Source organism: Balaenoptera acutorostrata, chromosome 16, assembly GCF_949987535.1.
Source record: "Balaenoptera acutorostrata chromosome 16, mBalAcu1.1, whole genome shotgun sequence".
In the NCBI taxonomy this organism is placed as follows: Eukaryota; Metazoa; Chordata; class Mammalia; order Artiodactyla; family Balaenopteridae; genus Balaenoptera; species Balaenoptera acutorostrata.
In genome coordinates, this window is record NC_080079.1 from 14,860,418 (window position 1) to 14,881,320 (window position 20,903).

The 20,903-nt window shown below is 44.0% G+C and overlaps 1 protein-coding gene across 2 annotated transcripts in view; it reads left to right on the forward strand.

The window, feature by feature from the left end:
• GFRA1 (GDNF family receptor alpha 1) overlaps positions 1 to 18,591 on the forward strand; it is a 229,018-nt gene extending 210,427 nt beyond the window's left edge. For both annotated transcript variants that reach the window (XM_007173146.2, XM_007173147.2), the window contains 2 exons: positions 10,054 to 10,107; positions 11,054 to 18,591. In XM_007173146.2, the coding sequence (XP_007173208.2) occupies positions 10,054 to 10,107; positions 11,054 to 11,209 (210 nt within the window). In that variant the 3' untranslated portion in view covers positions 11,210 to 18,591. The remainder of the gene's footprint in view (positions 1 to 10,053; positions 10,108 to 11,053) is intronic.
• Positions 18,592 to 20,903: the final 2,312 nt, after the last annotated feature.

Here is a 20,903-nt window from a genome sequence, read left to right on the forward strand (position 1 = left end):
GGGATCATTACCAGTGGAGGCTATTCTTAAGAGTAATCAACACAGTCATTATCACTATTAGTCTATTTGGTCTTCCTCTATTTTCTTTTTTTTTAATTAATTAATTATTTATTACGTTTATTTTTGGCTGTGTTGGGTCTTCGTTTCTGTGCGAGGACTTTCTCCAGTTGCGGCAAGTGGGGGCCACTCTTCATCACGGTGCGCGGGCCTCTCACTATCGCGGCCACTCTTGTTGCGGAGCACAGGCTCCAGACGCGCAGGCTCAGTAGTTGTGGCTCACGGGCCCAGTTGCTCCGTGGCATGTGGGATCTTCCCAGACCAGGGCTCGAACCCGTGTCCCCTGCATTGGCAGGCAGACTCTCAACCACTGCGCCACCAAGGAAGCCCCTCCTCTATTTTCTTGAATACTTTCCTCTGTCTACTAAAAGTACATTTTTTAAAAGTTTTAAAATTTTTTGCTTTCACCTTGTTTCTTGCAGCACCACAAGTGCTCCATCTTCCCACCCAGAGAGTGAACAAAAGCCCTGGGTCCGTGCTGTCTCCAGACCTGGCGTTTTATATCAAACCTTAGTTACCACCATAAGTCACAGAGCCATTACAGGGCCGCTCTCAGCTGCACATAAATGCACAAGAGAATGAGAGGCCTAATAAATATTATCTGATGGTGATGAGGGCGCGTGTCTGATGAGATAGGCTTTGTGCACTTCTCGTCAGGGACCACGATGAATCTTTGCTGCTGCTCTCTGCACACTTGCGTTTCCAAATGCACATTTTGAGAAAACAAATGTTTCCTTTTAGGGCCATCCCCCTAGTTACCATTACACCATGATCACTGAATGTTTGCTCTACAAAACCCCTCCCCCACCCCAAACTAAAACATCTTTCACACAGTGTTTGGCATAATCTTATTGTTAATTGGGGATAATTTTCTAAAATGCAGCTCATAATTGCTTCTTGTCTGAATAGTTTACTAATCAAGCAAGTTAACCATGAACGAAAACACACAGTTCTCTAATGTAGTTGGCAACCTGTGTTCGCCCCAACTTGGGGAAAAGCAAAATAGATGTCAGATGACCCCGTGGAGTTAGGGGAAGAAGAAAGGCCAGCCCAAGCGCCGTGTTAAAGCTCCCTGCGTAGACAGTGTCTGCACACAGCGCTACTTGCCATCCTGCCATTAGTGTTAAATTACAAACGCAGGGCTGCAGACATCCTTTTATGGTGTGCGGGAGACTGACAGGCAAGCCCGAGGGACTGCTTAGCTAATGGAGGACTGTTGATATATCTTACAGGACTGTATCTCTTTCATTGCATTCATTTTTAAATCCGAGGAAAGAAGATCATGAGCCAGTTCTATTCAGTATCACATTCACAAGCCAAATTAGCTTAATCTTTTGTATTTTTCACATCCCTGCCTGAATCCAAGAACATCCAGTATAGGGACCACAGAGAGGCTAAGAGATCATCAACAGCAACTTGGTTTTTAAAAGGACTTCCACCCCGAGTATCACGTTTTTGTTTTTGTTTTTGTTTTTATCAGAAGCCTTTCTTTGGGGAACTTCTTTTTTTTTTTTTTTTTTTTAACTTTTTGGGTTATTTATTTATTTATTTATTTATTTATTTATTTTTGGCTGTGTTGGGTCTTCGTTTCTGCGCGAGGGCTTTCTCTAGTTGTGGCAAGTGGAGGCCACTCTTCATCGCGGTGTGCGGGCCTTTCATTATCGCGGCCTCTCTTGTTGCGGAGCACAGGCTCCAGATGCACAGGCTCATAGTAATTGTGGCTCACGGGCCTAGTTGCTCCGCGGCATGTGGGATCTTCCCAGACCAGGGCTCGAACCCGTGTCCCCTGCATTGGCAGGCAGATTCTCAACCACTGCGCCACCAGGGAAGCCCGAGTATCACGTTTGATTCGCACAACTCTGTGAGGTAGGCAGTAGTAGGGCGGGGGTTATTATAATTATAGGTGATGGTTGAAAAGCTAGGACCAGGACCTTCCTAACCTGTGGTCTTTTTAGCATACCTTATCAGTCAGTCTGGTTCCAAGAGCAAGTTCTAAATCATAGTAGAAGCTCTCTTAACGGACCCTCATTTCACCAGCTCACCACCGAAGCCAGCCTCTCTGCCATTCCCCTGTAAACGTCCAATGCCCAAGGCAGGCTGAATGCCCCAAGCTAGTGGGCTCTCTCCTGCTCACCTGGGCCCCTTGCTCTCTCCAGTGGAGGTGCAGGTTTAAAAGATTCAGGAGCATTTGTTCTCAAACCTTTGGGTGCTGTTGTGTTTGGTATTTTGCTTACATAATTTAATTAAATATTACATGAATGATTGAAATAGGAGCACAAAAGAAAGAAAGTTGTTTCAATGAAAACTAGGTTGAATACATTAGAAAAGTTCAAATTCCTTTAAAAAAATACCTTTGATTAGGTGTGGCCCAGACAACTCTAAAAGACTGAGAAAAATTGTAAAAATGTAGAAAGATTCTGCGCTGAGATTCCTTCAGTGGGTGTCGGACAAATGCCATTCCTGTTTTAATGAAACAAAAACTGGAAATTGTAGATTGTAAATGATTGGTGTAGCTTGCGCAGAACATAAGCCAGGGAATTCCAATCGGCAAACTCTTTCTTTAAAAAACCTTTTTAAGAAAGTGGCCTTGATCGTGTATCCAAAAATCAGTCAGTGAATGACATTCAAATTATAAATTAAAATGTTTGATGCAATACATACAGTGGAATATTATTCACCTTGAAAAGGAGAAAATCCTGTAATATGCAACAACATGAATGAATCTGGAGGACATTATGTTTAGTGAAATAATCCAGTCACAAGGACAAACACTGCATGATTTCACTCATATGAGGTGTTTAAAACAGTCAAATTCATGGAAGCAAAGAATAGAATTTTGGTTTCCAGGGGCTGGGGGAGGGGGACACGAGGAGTTGCTGTTCAACAGGTATGTAGTTTCAGTTATGCAAGGTGAGTAAGTTCTAGATCTGCTGTACAACATTGTGCCTGTAGATAATAGTGCTGTGTTGTACGCTTAAAAATTTAAGCGGGTAGGCCTCATGTTAAGTGTTCTTACCACAATAATTAGAAAAAAAGCTTCTAAATTAAAAAATGGGATACAAATGTGTAATTTTTAAGTGATTTAATGATTTTGCTCTTTAACGTCATTTCTCAATTGACCAGTGACCTAAGGGCCCAGCCCCCAGTGCTGTCAGGTAAAAAAGTTTCTACTCTAGGCTTGGCCCTAAGCTCAACCTAAATTACACTGTTAAACTTGGAACAACTCACAGGTGCCAGGAATCCAAGACCTTCTAGATTCGAGAACAGCAATCCATATCACCTTTAAGGCTACAACCACCGCACGCGCGCGCACACACACACACACACACACACACACACACAATCTGGCCTCACTTCATGGAGGCCTTGTCTAAACAACCCATCTGGGATCTGAGCCTGTGCTTCCTTGGGCTAAGGAAGCATGACTTCGGGCCTCCAGTCCTCTCCCCACCCCTTTTTATGACCAGGCTCGACCTGCCCAGAGCCTGCCAGACTAACTAAACTTGGTACCCAGTGGGCCTTCCTAAACCTGTGCAGGGTGAAACATCTTTACAAGGTCTTCTTAGAGCTTAATGTAATGAAAGCCTTTTGGCTGAGGTTCAGGTACACAGTGTCTTGGAGGGAGAAGGTAGATGAGACATGGTAGGAAAGCTGCCCAAGAATGATCACCACCCACATCTCACTCTGTCCCTCCTCATGGCCCCTCAGCCCCTCCCCAGCCTGTGCCAGAGCCCGTGGGGCTGGCAGAAATCGGCTTTGAGGAAACAGAGCCGAACACAGGCTCTGAGAGACAAACACCCACGCCCAGGGGCTCAGAGTAGACCTTATTTATGTGTCCACTTGTTTTAAGCACTGACTTGACTACACATTATTCAGACTAGTGGTTGTTACCAAGTTCATAGGAAGAGCAAAACTCACCGGGAAGGTGAGTTTCAAAATAGACAGTGGCAAGGATTTTAGAAAGACTGGCCAATTGCTTGTGACCAGACCGGAAATAAAACCTCCCCTGGCTCTCCCAAATCCAACAGGCAAAATCCAAAAAGCTGAAAAGAGTATAAGACTACAGTGCACTGAGCACACGACCATTCCTTAGCTAGGATTCACTAAGCAGGCAACTTCTTTTTTCTGTCTTTTTTGTGTGCGTAGAAATTAATTTGGGCAAATATGTGTCTAGTGCACAATAGAATTGTTATATAGTAAGTTCTACCCGTAAAAGTCTATAATCTGGTGAATCCATTTTATTAAAATGCAAAGTGAAAAATGAGAAAGTAATAACGGATTACTCTGCTCAGTTATCCTTCAAATTAGGTACACAGCCTTCTTATGTTTTGCCTTACGAGAAAATGTAAGATGCGTAGATTTAAATTGAGAAATGGCTTTGAGTTCTGAACTGTTTTGGAAAGAACTCATGCAATGGTTTTCCCTAGCAAAGGTCCAATTTATGCTGCAGAAGAGGCTCATATGCTGATAAACTGATATTGACAAGTGTGATAGATGCAGCTCGGTACTCTTAGTACTGGAGAGCAAAGTTGATTGCGTTTTACAGTCTGTGTATTTCTGTTTATTGCTTGTATTCTGTCATTAAGCAAACAGGTTCTTAATATAGCAAATCTCTCTAATCAGTAAAGCAAGGGAGAAGAGAAGCAGAAGCATCGTTAATTATGACCATTTGGCTGCGGCCTGGACAATCTGTTGCTGTTGGATTGAGCAACTTCCTCTGGTTTTATTTTCTGGAGGTAGAGCAGAAACTGGCTTTTCTTATACATGGAGGAGAGTAGAGAAATGTTCCATGCCCTGCTGGCTGACAGCTGCCTAAAAACCCAAGATTAAACACTGGCTTCTCTACAGAAATGGAGTCCCGGGGCAGCAAAGGCCAGACTGCAAGTGGGTATGCTATTAAGTCTCCAATTCCATAAACAGAGCAAGTTTGCAGCTCCAAAGCCTGATCTGACCCGAGGCTTGGGGAGAACCCACCGCGGTTACACGGTGCCCGATGAGTTGGCTTGACTGAGAGCTATGAACTGTACGTGTGCCTGGGCATTCTGTACCGGAGAGCAGTCGACACCAGGCAGGCTTTCCAAATGCTAATCACAGGGGTAAAAAGCAAGGGAGTAACAGAGGTTAACGGCATCTAATGCATTTATTAACCCTTTAGTGCCAGGGACTGGGGAGGTCTGGCCACAGTTACAGTGCCATGGAAATTCTATTATGCGACATGCCTGGACTTGGGGATTACTGCCAGTGACAGTTTTATAAGACTGCTGCAGGGACAAGGCTTATGAAGAGCCTAAAGAACAAGTTCCCTAGTTTTCCAGAATGACAACAAAGCTACTGGTTTGTGGATGGTTTCTCCAATATCCTCTTCACCTTCTCAAGATGAAAACCTTGTGGTACTGTGTTTTGGTGGTGGTGTTTTCCCCAGCTCGGAGTCAGGCAGCTTCTCCCATAACCGCATAACTATGGGTTAGCTGTTATGAAACCCGCTTTCATAAAAGGGATTAAATAATTCGTTTTTCAACATGCTATAACAATGGTTAAAATTTACTTTTAGAAAAATTGAAATCCATTCTCTTCTCTTCTTCTTTATCCCTCTCTCCTTTTAAAGAGATACCATATTTTAAAGCCACAAACTGTAAGGTTTGGTGCCTAGATAGGTCTGGGCTGGCCAGGCTCTATGTTGGGCCCCTGCCTATCCTCTTAATGAGCAGGGCTGTAGAGCTTGCAGACAGGACTTGTTCCATTATTACACCCCTGGTTTTACCCGTTTAGGGCTCGGCAATGGTGCTCTTCCAGTTTCTAACTTGCCTTATACCTTGCAAGGTCTCAGAAGTTTTTGTTTTCTTTTTGTTTTTTTAATTTTCCTGGGACAGTCCCAATTTTCATCAACGGAGGCAATGTTTAAAATACATAAATACTCTTTGCAATAGTTGAAGGTGAGGGATGCCCTATAATTTTATCTTCTTGCGTTTATCAGACCTGACGAGCAAGACAGCGATAGCTTGATGTTTTAAAAAACGTTCAGGATAAAAGCCTTTACAATGTGGAAACAGCAGGTTGCTCAGGCTTCTACAAGGGGCTTTAAGAGCCAGATTTTCCTAAGTGGACTTTGGATCTGCATAGGTAGATTTCTGACCCTCGGTGGTCACCCGAGGGGTTCAGACTGAACACAGGACTTATAAGCATGCCACCAGCTAGACATACGTAGGTCTGAATCCCCAGGCTCTGCCCCTCCATCTGCAGCTTACGAACCCTTAGAGTCACTGGACACCCAGTTGATGCCACTCAGTCCAAGCAGCAGACCCACTGGCCCTCATTTTGTAATATATACCCCAGGTTTGGTGTGGGATTTTAAAAGATCTCATGTCTGTGTGCAACCCTTCGATTCTTTTACCCAGGTGCTGCCTGCCCTTCCAACAACCAATAACATCTGTTCTTTGCCTTCTAATCACACTCACAGATGTTAGTGTGGTTCATGCAAAGTTCTGGCGGAACTGGGGGGCTGCTCTTCTTTGCCTCTGCAGTTCTGGGGGGTTTCCCGGCCCCCCAGGCCTCTCAATGGGAAGCAGTGTTAATACGCTATGCAAGCAGAGGCTTTTGAGGCCAGTGTGCGTGGACCGCTAAGCCTCTGGAGTGCTAGGTGCTTCTGCTGGGTTAGGAAAAGGTCTGACAGGAGAGAAGACATTTTCTCAGAGCCTTTGCAGAGTCCTGGTGGTGTATGGCTACGTTCACTCAGCAGTTCATCCAGTTCTGCCCACCAGACTGGTTCTCAAGGCCAGATGAGCTTGGAGCTGCTGCCTCCACCTTAAGTAAAGCCAGTGGGGACACAGGGAGACAAAGCCAGAGGTTGATTATTTGCTTTAGATAGAGGCCAACAAGATTCCTGCTTTGGGGGAAGAAGAGCCCGGAGCCTTCACAGACTTGGAGCTGGTCTCAGTGTATTTTCTTGTGTCATTCGAACAGTCATCCCAGCCATTCTCAGATGGGAGGCAAGAGCATGTCTACCTGGTGGTATGACTCTAATCCTGTACAAAGTTGAACTCTCAGTGACCACTGAGGACCAGAATCTCCCTATGTTGATGTAGAGTCCACTTAAGAAAATTGGTTAAGATAGAGACCTTTTCTAGTCCGTTGGTGGAAGCCCCCTTTACAATCATGTAATAGATGGGCATTTTACTAGTACGTTAACAGGTTCCTGAAGTGACTAAGTGTAGCTAGTGAGCTTCTCAGATGGTATAGATGATGAGTGACACACTGCATGCTGGTGCTAATCATATAGAACAAAGTAGGAGGAGGCCTACCAGCCCTTGGATCTCTTAGAGGGCACTGCAGTCTAGGACACTGAGGTGGAGCTTAGCTGTGACCACAGCACGGAAACAACTTGGAGAAATAATGTGTCCCAGACTAGAAGTCAGGCTGCCTTCTCTGCACGTTTTAGTGAACTTCTTAGTTATGCAAAACCCTTAATGAGGGTTGTCTTTTGTAGATTGCCACCTAGAAAAGACAGAATGTGATGTTTTAGGGCCATTTTGGTGCCTGGCACAATTCCAACCTTGAACAGAAATAAAACGTGCAAAGTTCTACATATTATTCTCTACAGGTTACAATGCAATGGACCAGATTTGCTATTAATATAGATTAAAAGTAGGCTTTTGAGTAAGGCTCAATTCCTCTTCTGATTTGCCCTCTGATCTTCTTATACATAACATTTAGTGACCTTTGAACAGCCCAGGGATGCGTCACACTGTCTTTTTCTTGACGCCTGTTTAAAGGTTTCTATTTCATATTCACAGTTGGCATATGCAAATAGAGGTAAAGGTTATGACACCTGCCACGTAGCATTATGGTCAATAAATTACTCCTTGGGAGAACATGCTATCATTTCAGGCTAGCACGTCTTCAACAAGTTGCAAACGTTGTCCTGCAGTAGGCAGCCTGCCAGGGCATTCCCACAGAGCTGGTTGCCCAGATACTCCTAGATTCAGGTGTTTTGCTTATCCAGGGCCATCCTGTCGACAAATGAGTTCTTGGTCTTTCAGTGCCAAAGGACTCCTAGTTTCAGGGGGAGGGGGTTATGGGAGGGATTCTTTGTGTGGATTTTGGGGGCAGGTGGAGCATGAAAAGTCAAGCATGCCAGGGTTGCCTGGGAGAAACACTGTAAAGCAGGAAAGAGCACAGTTCCATTCAGGAGTTTCAGAGACTTATCTAAATCTCGACTCTAAAGTAGTTCACTGTGTGCCCTTGGATAAGTCACTTAACTTCTCTGAACTCTAATTTGTTTTCCTTTACAAAACAAGAGAGTTGTACTGTGTTAGCAGTTTTTATTGTAATTGTTTGAGCAATGGAACCTTCCCTCCACCTCAGTTCTCAGGTAGAAACCCAGTGGAAACTTGCTTCATTTGTGAGGAAATAGGGAGCTTAAAGCCCTCACAGCTCAGGAACTTGTAACTGCCCTAAAGCAGTTTTCAATAAAATATGTATTTATTTGTATTGCATAGGTAATGTACATATATTTTTTTTAAACATCTTTATTGGAGTATAATTGCTTTACAGTGGTGTGTTAGTTTCTGCTTTATAACAAAGTGAATCAGTTATACATATACATATGTCCCCGTATCTCTTCCCTCTTGCGTCTCCCTCCCTCCCACCCTCCCTATCCCACCCCTCTAGGTGAACAGTATGGAGGTTCCTTAAAAAACTAAAAATAGAACTACCATACGACCCAGCAATCCCACTACTGGGCATATATCCTGAGAAAACCATAATTCAAAAAGAGTCATGCACCAAAATGTTCATTGCAGCTCTATTTACAATAGCCAGGACATGGAAGCAACCTAAGTGTCCATCAACAGATGAATGGATAAAGAAGATGTGGCACATATATACAGTGGAGTATTACTCAGCCATAAAAAGAAACGAAATTGAGTTATTTGTAGTTAGGTGGATGGACCTAGAGTCTGTCCTACAGAGTGAAGTAAGTCAGAAAGAGAAAAACAAATACAGTATGCTAACACATATATATGGATTCTAAAAAAAAAAAAGTCATGAAGAACCTAGGGGCAAGACGGGAATAAAGGCACAGACCTACTAGAGAATGGACTTGAGGATACGGGGAGGGGGAAGGGTAAGCTGGGACAAAGTGAGAGAGTGGCGTGGACATATATACACTACCAAACGTAAAATAGATAGCTAGTGGGAAGCAGCCCCATAGCACAGGGAGATCAGCTCAGTGCTTTGTGACCACCTAAAGCAGTTTTAAGATGGATGGATCTGGGGTCCGTAATGCCCTTCACGATTCCTGAAGGGGACCTGTCTGAAAGAGTCCTTGCCCTGTGCCTTAGCCCCCGAGCACTGAGTGGTTTTCCCACTAGAGGGCAGCCACGTGAGCCCAGGACCACATCCTTTTTTGTCATATCACCGCATGCCCAGCACTGGAAAATAGCTTGGTTAAGTGTTTGTGGACTGAAACAAGTAATAAACAAATGAACAAACACCCAAGCTTCAGGAAGACCTATCTTTAGGTTACTAATAAATGTGGATTTTTATTGCAGCATTTTTACCTAGAAGGCAGTTCCTAAACATTAACTTTCAGAACTATAAATGAGTTCAAGATGTAAATTACTTCAAAATGTTTTCTCTTGTAACCTGTGCAGTGACTTTGAAATGAGGTGGGTACAAACTGAGATGTACTATGTCAAACACACCAAATCTGGAAGACTTAGATGAAAATAAAAGAATGTAAAGTATCTCATTAATCATCCTTTATATTGATTACATGTTGAAATGGTAATATATTGAGTTAAAGAAAATGTTATTAAAATTTTCTTCACCTGTTATCTCTTACGTGGTTAGGAGAAAAATTTAAATTGTATATGGGCTCGCAGCTGCGGCTCACATAGTTCTGTAAGTGGTACAGACCTAGACAGTTGATCATCAGTAATTACTCTTCCATAGTATGTATGAGTGATTTTGTGTGTGTGCGTTTTTGTCTCTTTCCAGGCACAGAAGCTGAAATCCAATATGTCGGGCAGTCCACACCTCTGTCTTTCTGATGTAAGTTGTTTCTTTCTGAGTCTCCCTACATTTATAGGAACAGAGCCTTTGGGACCCTGGAACAGGAAATGATGTGAAGGGCTCAAAGACAACAAGGTTTCAGGTCCAGAAAAAAATCTAAGTTACCCTCCGTGTCCCTCTGCCCTTTGAGCCAGGTGCAGTCTTCAGATCCTAGTGCCCAAAGTGAGAACCAAGTGTAGACCCCAGGATCCTCATCTCAGAACTGGACCAGCACAAATACCATTGCCCCAGTACCATGATAATCTCTGGTCACAGTCACATAAAAATCTGGCACAGAGAAGATACATAACAACTCTTGCTCCTTACCAGATGTCCTTTGACCTCCACAGCAACCCAGAAGTAGCCAAGGCGGGCCGCATTACACTCCCCAATCTACAAGTGAGAGGGTGGATGGTTCTGTCACAATCATAGCTCATTGTGGCGGGATGTGGCATTATGGGATTGAGCAGGTGCTAGGGATGGGGATGAGGGAGTCAATCCTGGGGAAGGACAGCTGTGCTGACTGGGAATTTGGGAGCCTGGGTTTTGGTCGGGACTCTCTGACAAGCAGGGCAAGACCCTTCATCTATGAAGTCCATGGTTGAACCAGCCAATGGAGGGAAAGGCTACTGCCTTCTCTGCCAGTCTCCAATGCGATTTGTGACCCATCTCTACATGAACCCATACTTGCTTGGGCAAGTTTCCCAAGATGATTCTTCCTGCCCTCCTTCACGATGGAGAGAGACAGCAAGCATCCCTCCTCAGTCACTGGTACCCAGAAGGAGAATGGTTCCATGTTGCACAGTTGCTGGGGGACCTTGGGGGAGTGGGGGTAAAATCTCGGGTCAGCTTTGGTGAGCAGTGAGAGAGAAAGAGTGCGGTTAAAATATGCCTTGATAGAACGAACACATGCAGTGGGTGATAATGAAAACATTCTTTCTTACAGCGTGATTACGAAAAGGATGGTCTTGCTGGGGCTTCCAGCCACATAACCACAAAATCAATGGCTGCTCCTCCAAGCTGCAGTCTGAGCCCACTGCTGGTCCTGGTGGTAACTGCCCTGTCCACCCTATTATCTTTATCTTTGGCTGACACATCGTAGCTGCATTTAAAAAACAATATGGACATGTAAAAAGACAAAAACCAAGTTATCTGTTTCCTGTCCTCTTGTATATCTGAAATTCCAGTTTTAGGAGCTCAGTTGAGACACTGCTAAAACAGTTTCATCCAACTGGAACTTTTTTCTTTCTTTTTTTTTCTAAGAAAGCTTCTTGTGATCCTTAGGGCTTATATGGGATCCCCGATACAGTGCTACATTCCAAACTCAGAAGGCTTTGGGGCATGCTGTATTGTAAAGGGACAGTTTGTTGATTTGGCTGTAAAGCAAAGTGGGGCCATGTTTTTCAAGAGGACGATGAGGATGGTGATTTTAACAATTTAACTCTGGCCTTCACTAGCTAGAGAAGGAGTTAGTATTTCTAAAGAATCTTCCATATCTCACGTAATAGGTTTTATTTCTGATGACATGACTGCAGCGGTACGTGGATGCCAAGTTTTTTTTTGTCACAAAGTGAAGATCCTCATCAAGACAATCTTGATGGACTTTGTGCAAACAAGCTTGTACCAATGTTCACTTTTCTATACGTACTAGTATTTTCCGCGCTGCGTTTATGTACTCTAAACAGTTCTGCACTCTCCTACAAAAACAAAAAATACCTGTCACATTCCACTGTAGTGTCTGTCTTCTAGTCAAAATAGAGAGTGAGAGTGGGCGTGAGACTTCACAGAACCTTGATCATTGAGACATTTTCCTAAGCCTTACCTGAGTGAGAAGCCCTTAAACTAACAAGAGTCAAATATAGCTGAAGCATCATTCCAATACTCTTTACACGTATGAGGTTATATGTAGAAAAAAAATTTTACTACTAAATGATTTCAACTACTGGCTTTCTATGTTTTGAAAGTAATGACATTGTCTTCGTTTTTTTTACTGGTGGTTTAATACAAAATACACGGAGCTTGTTTTCCTCTCATAAGTAGTGTTAGCTCTGATGTTCATGAAGACAGCTCTTCAAAAGCAGACTCTGAGGAGCCTCGTGCTTTAGCAGAAAGCTCTGCATCATGTTACTGTGGACAGGCAGAAGGAAACAGAGCAGCCAAGCATTGTCTTTTATCATTTCTTGAAACGCAAGCGTGCGTACCTGTGAGGAAACCAGCAGCCACTCGTAAATGTTCTACAGTGTCCAATGGCACCCTTGCCAGTTGACACAGACCAGTACCTTGGTGTTCCTGTTACTTGACAAAGTCAGCCTTGGCTGGGACGGGGGGTTGGGATGTGCTGCCCTTTCTTCTGAAGCAGATCCATGCCAGGGTACACAGTTCTTTTCCTAACGATTGTCTTGACTTCCAACTGTCATGGCTTGGCTGCTGTGTAGAGCAGTTTGGTCTGAAGGTCATGGGGGGTCTGCTTGCACCGTGTTCTGTGTCCTCCGTGACAGACTGTGACTGACTCTGCAAAAAAGATAAAAGGTTTGTGGATCCAGAGGGTCACCATTAGGTCTGTGGAGCTGAGTTGATTGGCACAGAGACACAGAGCAAAACAGGACTCTGGATATAAGGCATTTGGCTTGTTAACTGCACGTCCTCTTCTATCGTTCTTTTCCTTAAACGAATAGACTCAAAAGTGCACTTTTGAAGTCTGGTTGAAATGGTGAGATTCGATATCTACAAGGATCGAGTGCTAGTAGCTATGTTTCTTTGAAACTGAATAGAGGCGAGGAGATTCCACCCAGTAGAGTATTGGAAGCGTTCGCTTTCTTCCCATATCAGTAGAGGGGTGGAGGGGGCAGACCCACAGTGCACATTTCATCCTGATTCCCTTTGCCCACGGATGTTTGCCTTGTAAGAATTAATCAAATTACTAGGGTGGGAAATCTGTTAAACCCAAGATGAAGGCATAGCCTTTTAGCTCTATTGATGTTTGAAGTACATTTATATCCAAATGTTAATAAACATAAATGTATATACTAAGTACCGAGTTTTTTCACTTCAAAATGTTTTCAAGGGGAGCTCATCAAACAAATTCAATTAGTGAAAGGTTTCGTAAAGACTCTTCCTTTGAATAAACACATTAAACATGTCGAAATACTTGGAATTCCAGTCACCTGTGAAAGCATATCTCTTACAGAGCATATTTTGTTTTAAGTAAGGTATCTCTGTGTATCTACATTGGACTAATTGCACAGAGGTCTGATCCTATGTAATCTACTGTAGAAAGCTATTGATTACTTCTGTAATAAACAGCAGCTCTAATTAGCTTCAGATGACCAAAGAGGAAATAGGAGTTATCAGAGCTAACAAGAGTGGCCTTCAGTGAAGAACGCATGGATGTGCAGCACATAAATTAGATTTTGAAAAGCCTCATCTTTCACCAACACAGATCTCATTTTTCTTCACAGAGATAGAAGCATATGAGAGTTACCAAATCGTCAATTTGAAAATAAATTACTGCTTAAGTAAACAGCGGGAAGGATGTTCCCTGACAACTTGTTAGAGAGAGTCTTACAAAATCATGCCAAGCAAGTGTTTCTGCCGTTCGGGGTGATCTCAGTTTAACACGGTGCCCCAGAAACACCATCATTTGCCCCAGTACTGGAGCAGGCAAAACCTTTTACCTATCCAGCTTCCTCGGGCAGTGCTAAAAGCAAAAACTGATTGACTACTTCCTGTCCTGCAGGCCCTGCATGGAAAGTGCCACCAAAATACAAGGGCTGTCTGCTGAGGTTTGGGCCTGTTGGAGAAGGCATCTCATTGTAGTTGATATTGACAAACAAAAACGGTAACTTACATCCATGGAGACCATGGCTCCCAAATCAAGTCTAGCTATGCCCTACTCATTTCAGAGAAAAAAAGGCAAGGTTGCCAAACCGATTAGAAGCACATTCAGTCCCCTTGATGTTGAATATCTTCGACCGAGAGGTGTTTGTTTGAGTATCTTAAAAAAATAGAGCACATGAAGGAAGAAGGGCACAGTAAAGAGAGGGAATTCAGAATGCCACCTGAATATATTTTTCCATATCTGGTTTTTTTCAAGCCTCTAGTTAAAAAAAAGTGTAAGTTGAGAATGACATAGGTTATTTTTCATTAAGTATAGCAAACTGTATCCAAAGTGTGAAAGGAGTGTGGTTTCCATTAAAAAAAAATTCTTTTAAACGATTCTTTATCCTGTAGTAAAAAAATGTTTTAGAAGCTACTTCTTCAAGGAAAACAAATATAGGACAGGGCTCCTCCAGAGCTGCTGTGGCCTTTGATCTAGTCTATATTAAGATTGTTTCTATCTTGCACATGCTCCGAGGGTGGGTTGTCTCCAGTTGCATCCCCATTTCCCACCTGCCTCTTTGTACTCTGAATCAGACACTCCCAAACACTCCATCTGCTGAGCTAGGAAAGTGGGAGAGAGGAAGCATTTCTGAATCAGTGTTAAGTGCTTGGGAAAAGACATGTAAGAGCAGTGAGAGTTTATATAATTAGCAAATTCTGTTCTTAGAATCCAGCAAAAATGTATTTCTGTTGTTCTTATTTACAAAACAGCGGCCTCAGAGGAGCTGTCTTTTGGAAAATAAGTTTTCATTCATGTAGTCAGGCACGCACGACTTATTTGAGTCAATAAACTGGGGGCCAGAAAATGACCTGCTTAAATGAATGCACATTTTCTCATTCTCTTTCAAGCTGTTCTTGAGCTCTTGGATTCCTACCCCCGCGATCTTTGTTGTTTCTGCTCTTTGATAAAACAAATGAGACCATGTCAGACCCATCGTTTCAAGAGAGACCAAAAAGCAATGACAACACACAAGAGTCAATTACCCATGGCCTGAACATGATGTGGGCCGAAGTGCCTGTCTGCACTGAGTTTGGGGAGTTTGAAGAGATGAAGCAAAATCAAGGTACCACAAGAGACCATGTGCCGTTGGTGAACGGAGCATGCAGTCTGATCCAAACAGAAAACTTGTCCCGACAAAACATCCAGAGTTCCTTGAATTAGACACCAGTGCCTTTGTAGGAAGCACGCCAGAGCTAATATCTGGAGGGCAGAGGAAGGAATTTCTTTTTAGAAATTCTAAAACAGCAAAACAGCTGGGAATTTGGTTAGATATCCTTACAAGCTATGTTTTTCTCTCATCCCTAAGATAAGCATCTCGTGTGTAGATCTGATACCTCTTGACTTTGACACAGCTTTTATTCTCAAGTGACCATTTATTTGAACTCTGTTGTCTAGAACTCTTCAAGACGACTGTACCTCTGAAATATATTCTCATTGCAGAGGCCTTAAATCTGTGGGTTTTGCCACTGCCTCCATCCTGGGATGTATTCAGTGGGCCATTTCATTTCCCAAGGGTCGTTATCTTAAGACATTGGCGGATTCCCTTCTGTCGCATATCGATTATTGATAACCCCAGTCCCCACCCTTGTTTCTTATTGCCCAAGTATTTAACAGAACCCCTTCCCATCAATTCTTCATCGTAATCATTCTAAATTTAGTCCTACCCAAATTAATTCTTGTTCTGTCAGATACCCATCCTACACGTAACCCTGGCTTTTTGAAGACGGAGAAGTCTCTCTGAGGAGCCAGGCGATCTGAAGATGATGCTAATCCCGGAGTAGAAAGTTCATCCATCCAGCCCTCCCCTGAGCTCCCCCTTCTTAGCTCTGGGATTGTCTTGTCTCCTGCATCCTCGCCAAGCATCCCTTTGTAGTTCCCAGAGCTCTCTGACGAGCTTCTCCTCCCTCCCGGAGACAGCCTGGGTCTTTCAGCGGGATGCACCACCTGCACTTCTGATTGTTCTGAGACCCAGCCCAGAGGGGTGGGGAAGGCACGCCAGCCCTGTTTAAATAAACTGCCTGCAGAGAACCGCAGCCTGTAACAGTCATCGAGCTCCCAGCCCCCTGAGGTCTCCAGGCTCATTTGACCAGCGCAGCTGCGACTTCGGCGGTCTGCCTCTGGCAGGTGCCCATAGCAGCATCTTGTTCCACTGCCACAGGGAGTTTATTTTTGCTCAAGAGCAGCTGCCAAACCCAGCACCAGCATCAATAGAAGGTTTTCTCTGATTTTCTTCTCTTCATCCCAGGTCCGGCTGTCTTACCAATCCCCACTTTTCGTTTTGCAGGACGTGCCAAGAGACTGGCCAGAGACCATCAGTCCCTTTCTTCTTTTGCACCTCTCTTCCCACTCACCCTAACAGCTTCCCTAGCAGAAAGCATGACCCATAGTAGGAAATTAAACACTGCTGGGTGAATGGAAAACTTTAGGACATTGAAGGGTTTCATTCTGAAATACAGTAGCAAGGACTGGCCCATTTGCATCATCTTACGGCACTGAGCTGTTATGCATCGATGCTGAAGGTGTCCTCCTGAGGTTATTGAGGGTGACCTGGGAGAAAGGATGAAAAAAAGTGTTAGGATCAAAGCGGCTTTGTCTGATGCATTCCCTGCCGAGAGATGGAAAACTAGCATTTGTCCCCAGAAGAGCTGAGCGTGACCAGCCAATCCCAGCAGGCTCACAGCATCCACCAGAAAGGACAGGACCCCAAATGGGGTAGACTTTGTGGGAAATTAGCCAGGGAGTCTGCTGATGTTTTAATCTGCCTCAAGTGCAGGATGCTGGCAAGAAAGATGGACCACCCTACCAGTCCTGACCAACCCCAGGGATGCAGCCTCCGCCAGCATCCTGAGAAGTGAACTCAGGTGCTTAACAATTCAGCACATTTATGGAACATCTACTGTACTTGAATGAAGCTTCATTTGGAGCCGAAGCTCCCCCACAAGTAACTTGAGAATATAGGGCCCTTTGACAGCAGCTTAGGGGAACAACCATCGTTTCCAGATTGGCAGAATCCTTCACTTGGATATCCTTCAGAGAATCTAAATTCTCTTTATAAATAGTCCGTGAACCTGTTTTTCAGACTCAGTCTCGAAGAGGTAAGTCCCAGCCCACCCGCATACAACCCACCCAGCCCACCCATCGTGAAGCAGGCAGATATACCCACCCTCAGCCTGTGCCCGCAAGGCCACCATGGAGAACCCAGTGGGGTCACCCCTCTGATCCTCAGAGGGCCGTGAGCACGGCCAGGCCCGTAGGCCAGTGGAAGTCCCAGCTGTCAGGGACCAGCCATGGTGCTGGTGGGAATAGGAGACACCAGAGCTGTCCGCCAAACATAACACAGATCTTAGAACCAGAGTAAAGTAGGATGAGGAATTGGAACACCCAGTAGATACCCCGGGTGTAGGAAACGCAGGCTGTTAGAAGTCGGTAAAGGCCTGTCGTCTTGTCGGCAAGCCGGCCGGGCGTCTGCAGGTCCAGGGGAAGGTACTCGTCTTTCTTGGCACCAGTGGCACTTGATAAAGCTCCCTCTCTCTTTCTGTGTCGCAACTGCTACAGGGCTGTATGGTCCAGCTTTATCTTCCTGCCATGCAAAGCATGCTTGATCCGGAATTTGTTTTTTTTATTTTTTAGCTTTAGCTGAGGGCATTTCTGAAATGGGGTGGGGGGAAAGGAGAATGGAAGCCATAGAACCAAATCACAGATTGCCCTGCCTTATTTGGTTGTGGTCTTCTAGTAATCAGACACTTCTGATGTGCTTTTCTGGATTCAGAAATAGCTGATTGTCCTCAGAGGGTTGAAGAAATGGTTTCAGAAACCTGAAATGCAGGGCCTTATAGTTCTCCTAATTATCTGTCTTTTCTCTTTTTCTCCCTTCTCTCCCCCAAGGGAGGTGGGGAAATGCTTTTTACCAGAGTTTGCTTTAAAGAGTTTTCTCATCCTCTGTGCATTTTCCCTTGATATTGAAATTATTTTCTCTTGTTTAATCCAGCTCCTGCTGAGAAGCTGTGTGAGCTGTAGGAAGTGGGGTTGTTTTGCTGTATCTTTTGGACGGTGTTGCATTCTTACTCTTAACCGGAGGGTATGTCTCAGTTCTGTTCTGTTTCATGCAAGTTAACAATACAGGTGGAAGAGAAGAAGGATTGTGGTGTTTAGGGTCATTTTAGAATTCTGTCCTGGGAGAGGGGTTCAGACCCTCAGCCTCGCCAGAGCTGGGGTGAGGGGTGGAGTGAGCCCCGCTGAAGCCCCCAGTTAGGAGAGGATACGATGAGCAGCTTTCTTTCCGGTCGCCATTTTATATTGTGTGTTTCCTGAGTTTTCCACATGTAGAAGATAACGCGTTTATTTCATCGTCTCGTGTATCTGCTTCCTGAGGAACCTGGACGCTCTCCTGGGGTCCTTCCCTCGCGGCTTCCTCACACAGCTGTTTTGCAACGTGCTTTATTGCCGTCACCCACGGAAGACCATCTCCATGCAGAAGTACGCGTTTTGTTCTTTGGACTTTGGAAGTAGTTTTGTGATGTTTAAATTTTCTGTTCGCATATTGCTCAAGCATTACAGAATGTACGTACGTAGTCCCTTCAGCCATCTCCCGCACCCCAGAATATCCTAATAAACATTGTTTTCTTTCTTAAAAAAAATGATTATTGTGTCTTCTTCTTTTATCTTAATTCACTGGAAAGTGATATTGAAATCTCCAAATACTAGAAATCCCCAGTGTCAAGACATTGAGGGGTGTCTGGTCCTGTGGGTGTAGGATGCCTGGTCTCTACCCACTAGATGCCATGTGGCAACTTCTCCCCTCTGCCAAAGACAATGTCAAATCCCTAGGAGGGGGAGGCAGCAACAAGGCCTGCCTTGTTGAAGCCACTGTTTTAGACCCAGCCTAACAGCTCGTATGTGCAATACCAAAAAGAGCTAGGTTCTAGTGTAGGGCCATGGCTGATATTTCTCTCATGTCTTCAACATGCAGTTTTATATTGAGAGGATAGAGTGGGTGGGTTCTCTAGTTACTATCATATGTGTATTGAATTATTTGTATAAACTTAGAAATAGTAAGTGTTTTGATAAAAAGTAAAGACAGAGTGAGCCATTTTCTTATTTCCAGCATCCAGCTCAGTGCCTGGCAAGGAGGAATCACTTTGTATCACGTGAGGCCAGATTTTCTCTTTTAGAATTAGCATCATGGTCATGGTTGCTCAAAATATGACTCCCCCACTTCCCTGGGGAAGTTATCATTTCTGGCACCTTATCACCACCAGGATTTTTTAAGGCGAATTATTAAAACCCAAATCACAGTAATTAACTTCACCATTGTCGTTTGCTTCAGTCTGAAAATTGCAGCCCACTCGACCCCAAGAAGACCTTGCTGTTTGTAGGACAGAAGCCTGTGTTTCACTTGAGATTCTGTAGAACATTTTTGTTCTTTGTGATTTTTCATTCAACTGGGTTTTCCTACTCCCTTGCTTTCTGAGCTGCTTTCAGTTGACCAAGTTTAGGATGACTTCTGCCAGACTCCACAGCTTGGATCCAAAGTTTGTGAGCCTTTGGAGCTGGGCTTGGTATTTCAAAGGTACGGCAAAACCCTAGATCCCAACATCTTACCCGGCTCTGGGTTGCTCAGGACAGCCTGAGCGGAAATCTCTAAGCTCAGTCGCAGGGAAGTGAACCTCTCATGCCAGCAGCAGTAGGCTGGCCCCGGGAAGGGAAGGACTCTGATGTCCCCTGAACCATCAGACAGAAAGGGGGGGCAGTAGTACTCTGGGGACCTGGAGTTTCCTCCCACAGTCTTTAGTATTCTGATCATCTCCCTAACACAACCAAATCTCAGCATGCAGGTGATCGAAATTTTAGGAGCTGCAACAAGAAATGACTAATAAAACCCTGAGAGAAATGCCGAGAAAGTGAATAAAAACTGTGACAGAAACCAGATCCAAGACTGCTTGTGTTTGGTGATATAAATAAAGCATAAACGAAAACACAATGATGTGAAAGATACGAGCAGGAGTATCCGTAAAAGTCACATAAACTTGCAGTGCTGGCTGCACGGATGGCTTTTATCCTCGTGAAGAGTTCTCCCATCCAGGCTGGTAGACAAAGAATTCACCATTTTTCGAAGATAAAGTGAGCACTTGGCCTGAGAAAACCTTGGGTGGGTACATTAAAAAGGGCAATCTTTTTTAGAAAACAGTTTGACAATATGTATCATAATTTTAAATCTTCATCCCTTTTGAGCCAGCAATTCCACTGTAAGGAATTTACCCTGCATTCTTACACAGCATGGCAAGATCCATGCAAAAGGATTTTCATGGCAGAATAGTTTGCAATAGTAAAACACTTGAAACAACTTGAATGTCCATCCACAGTGAACTGGTGAAAGAACTCATGATGCATCTGGATAAGGGAATATTATGCAACTATTTTAAAAAGTAGATGTACATCCACTGAAACAGAAAGTGGTCTGTGGTATACTAAGTGAAAAGGCAAGGTACAGAAAAATGAAAAGTATAGTCCTACTTGTACACATTTTAAAAACATAGATGATAGATGTAGATAGGTATATAGATGATAGATAGATAGATAGGAGATATAGATGTGTGGATAGACAGACAATGAATGGATGAAAGATGAATGGATGGATAGATACTATCTAGATACAGCATTTTTACCATGTCTGGATTTTTTTTTACCAATCATTTTAAAGAATAAAGTAAGCTGAACTGTGCAATGGCTGGAACCCAGCTCAGGGTTTGGCCCCTGCTCTTTGGAAGAAAGAGGCAGATGCGGCCGTGGCTCAGTGCATGCTCAGGACTGAAGTTTCCTACTGAGTCCAGCAAAGCCCCGCAGAGTGAGTGTATGCCCCGCAGAACCTCTTCAGAGATTAATTGCTGCAATTTGGGGAAGAAGCACCTCGCGGGCT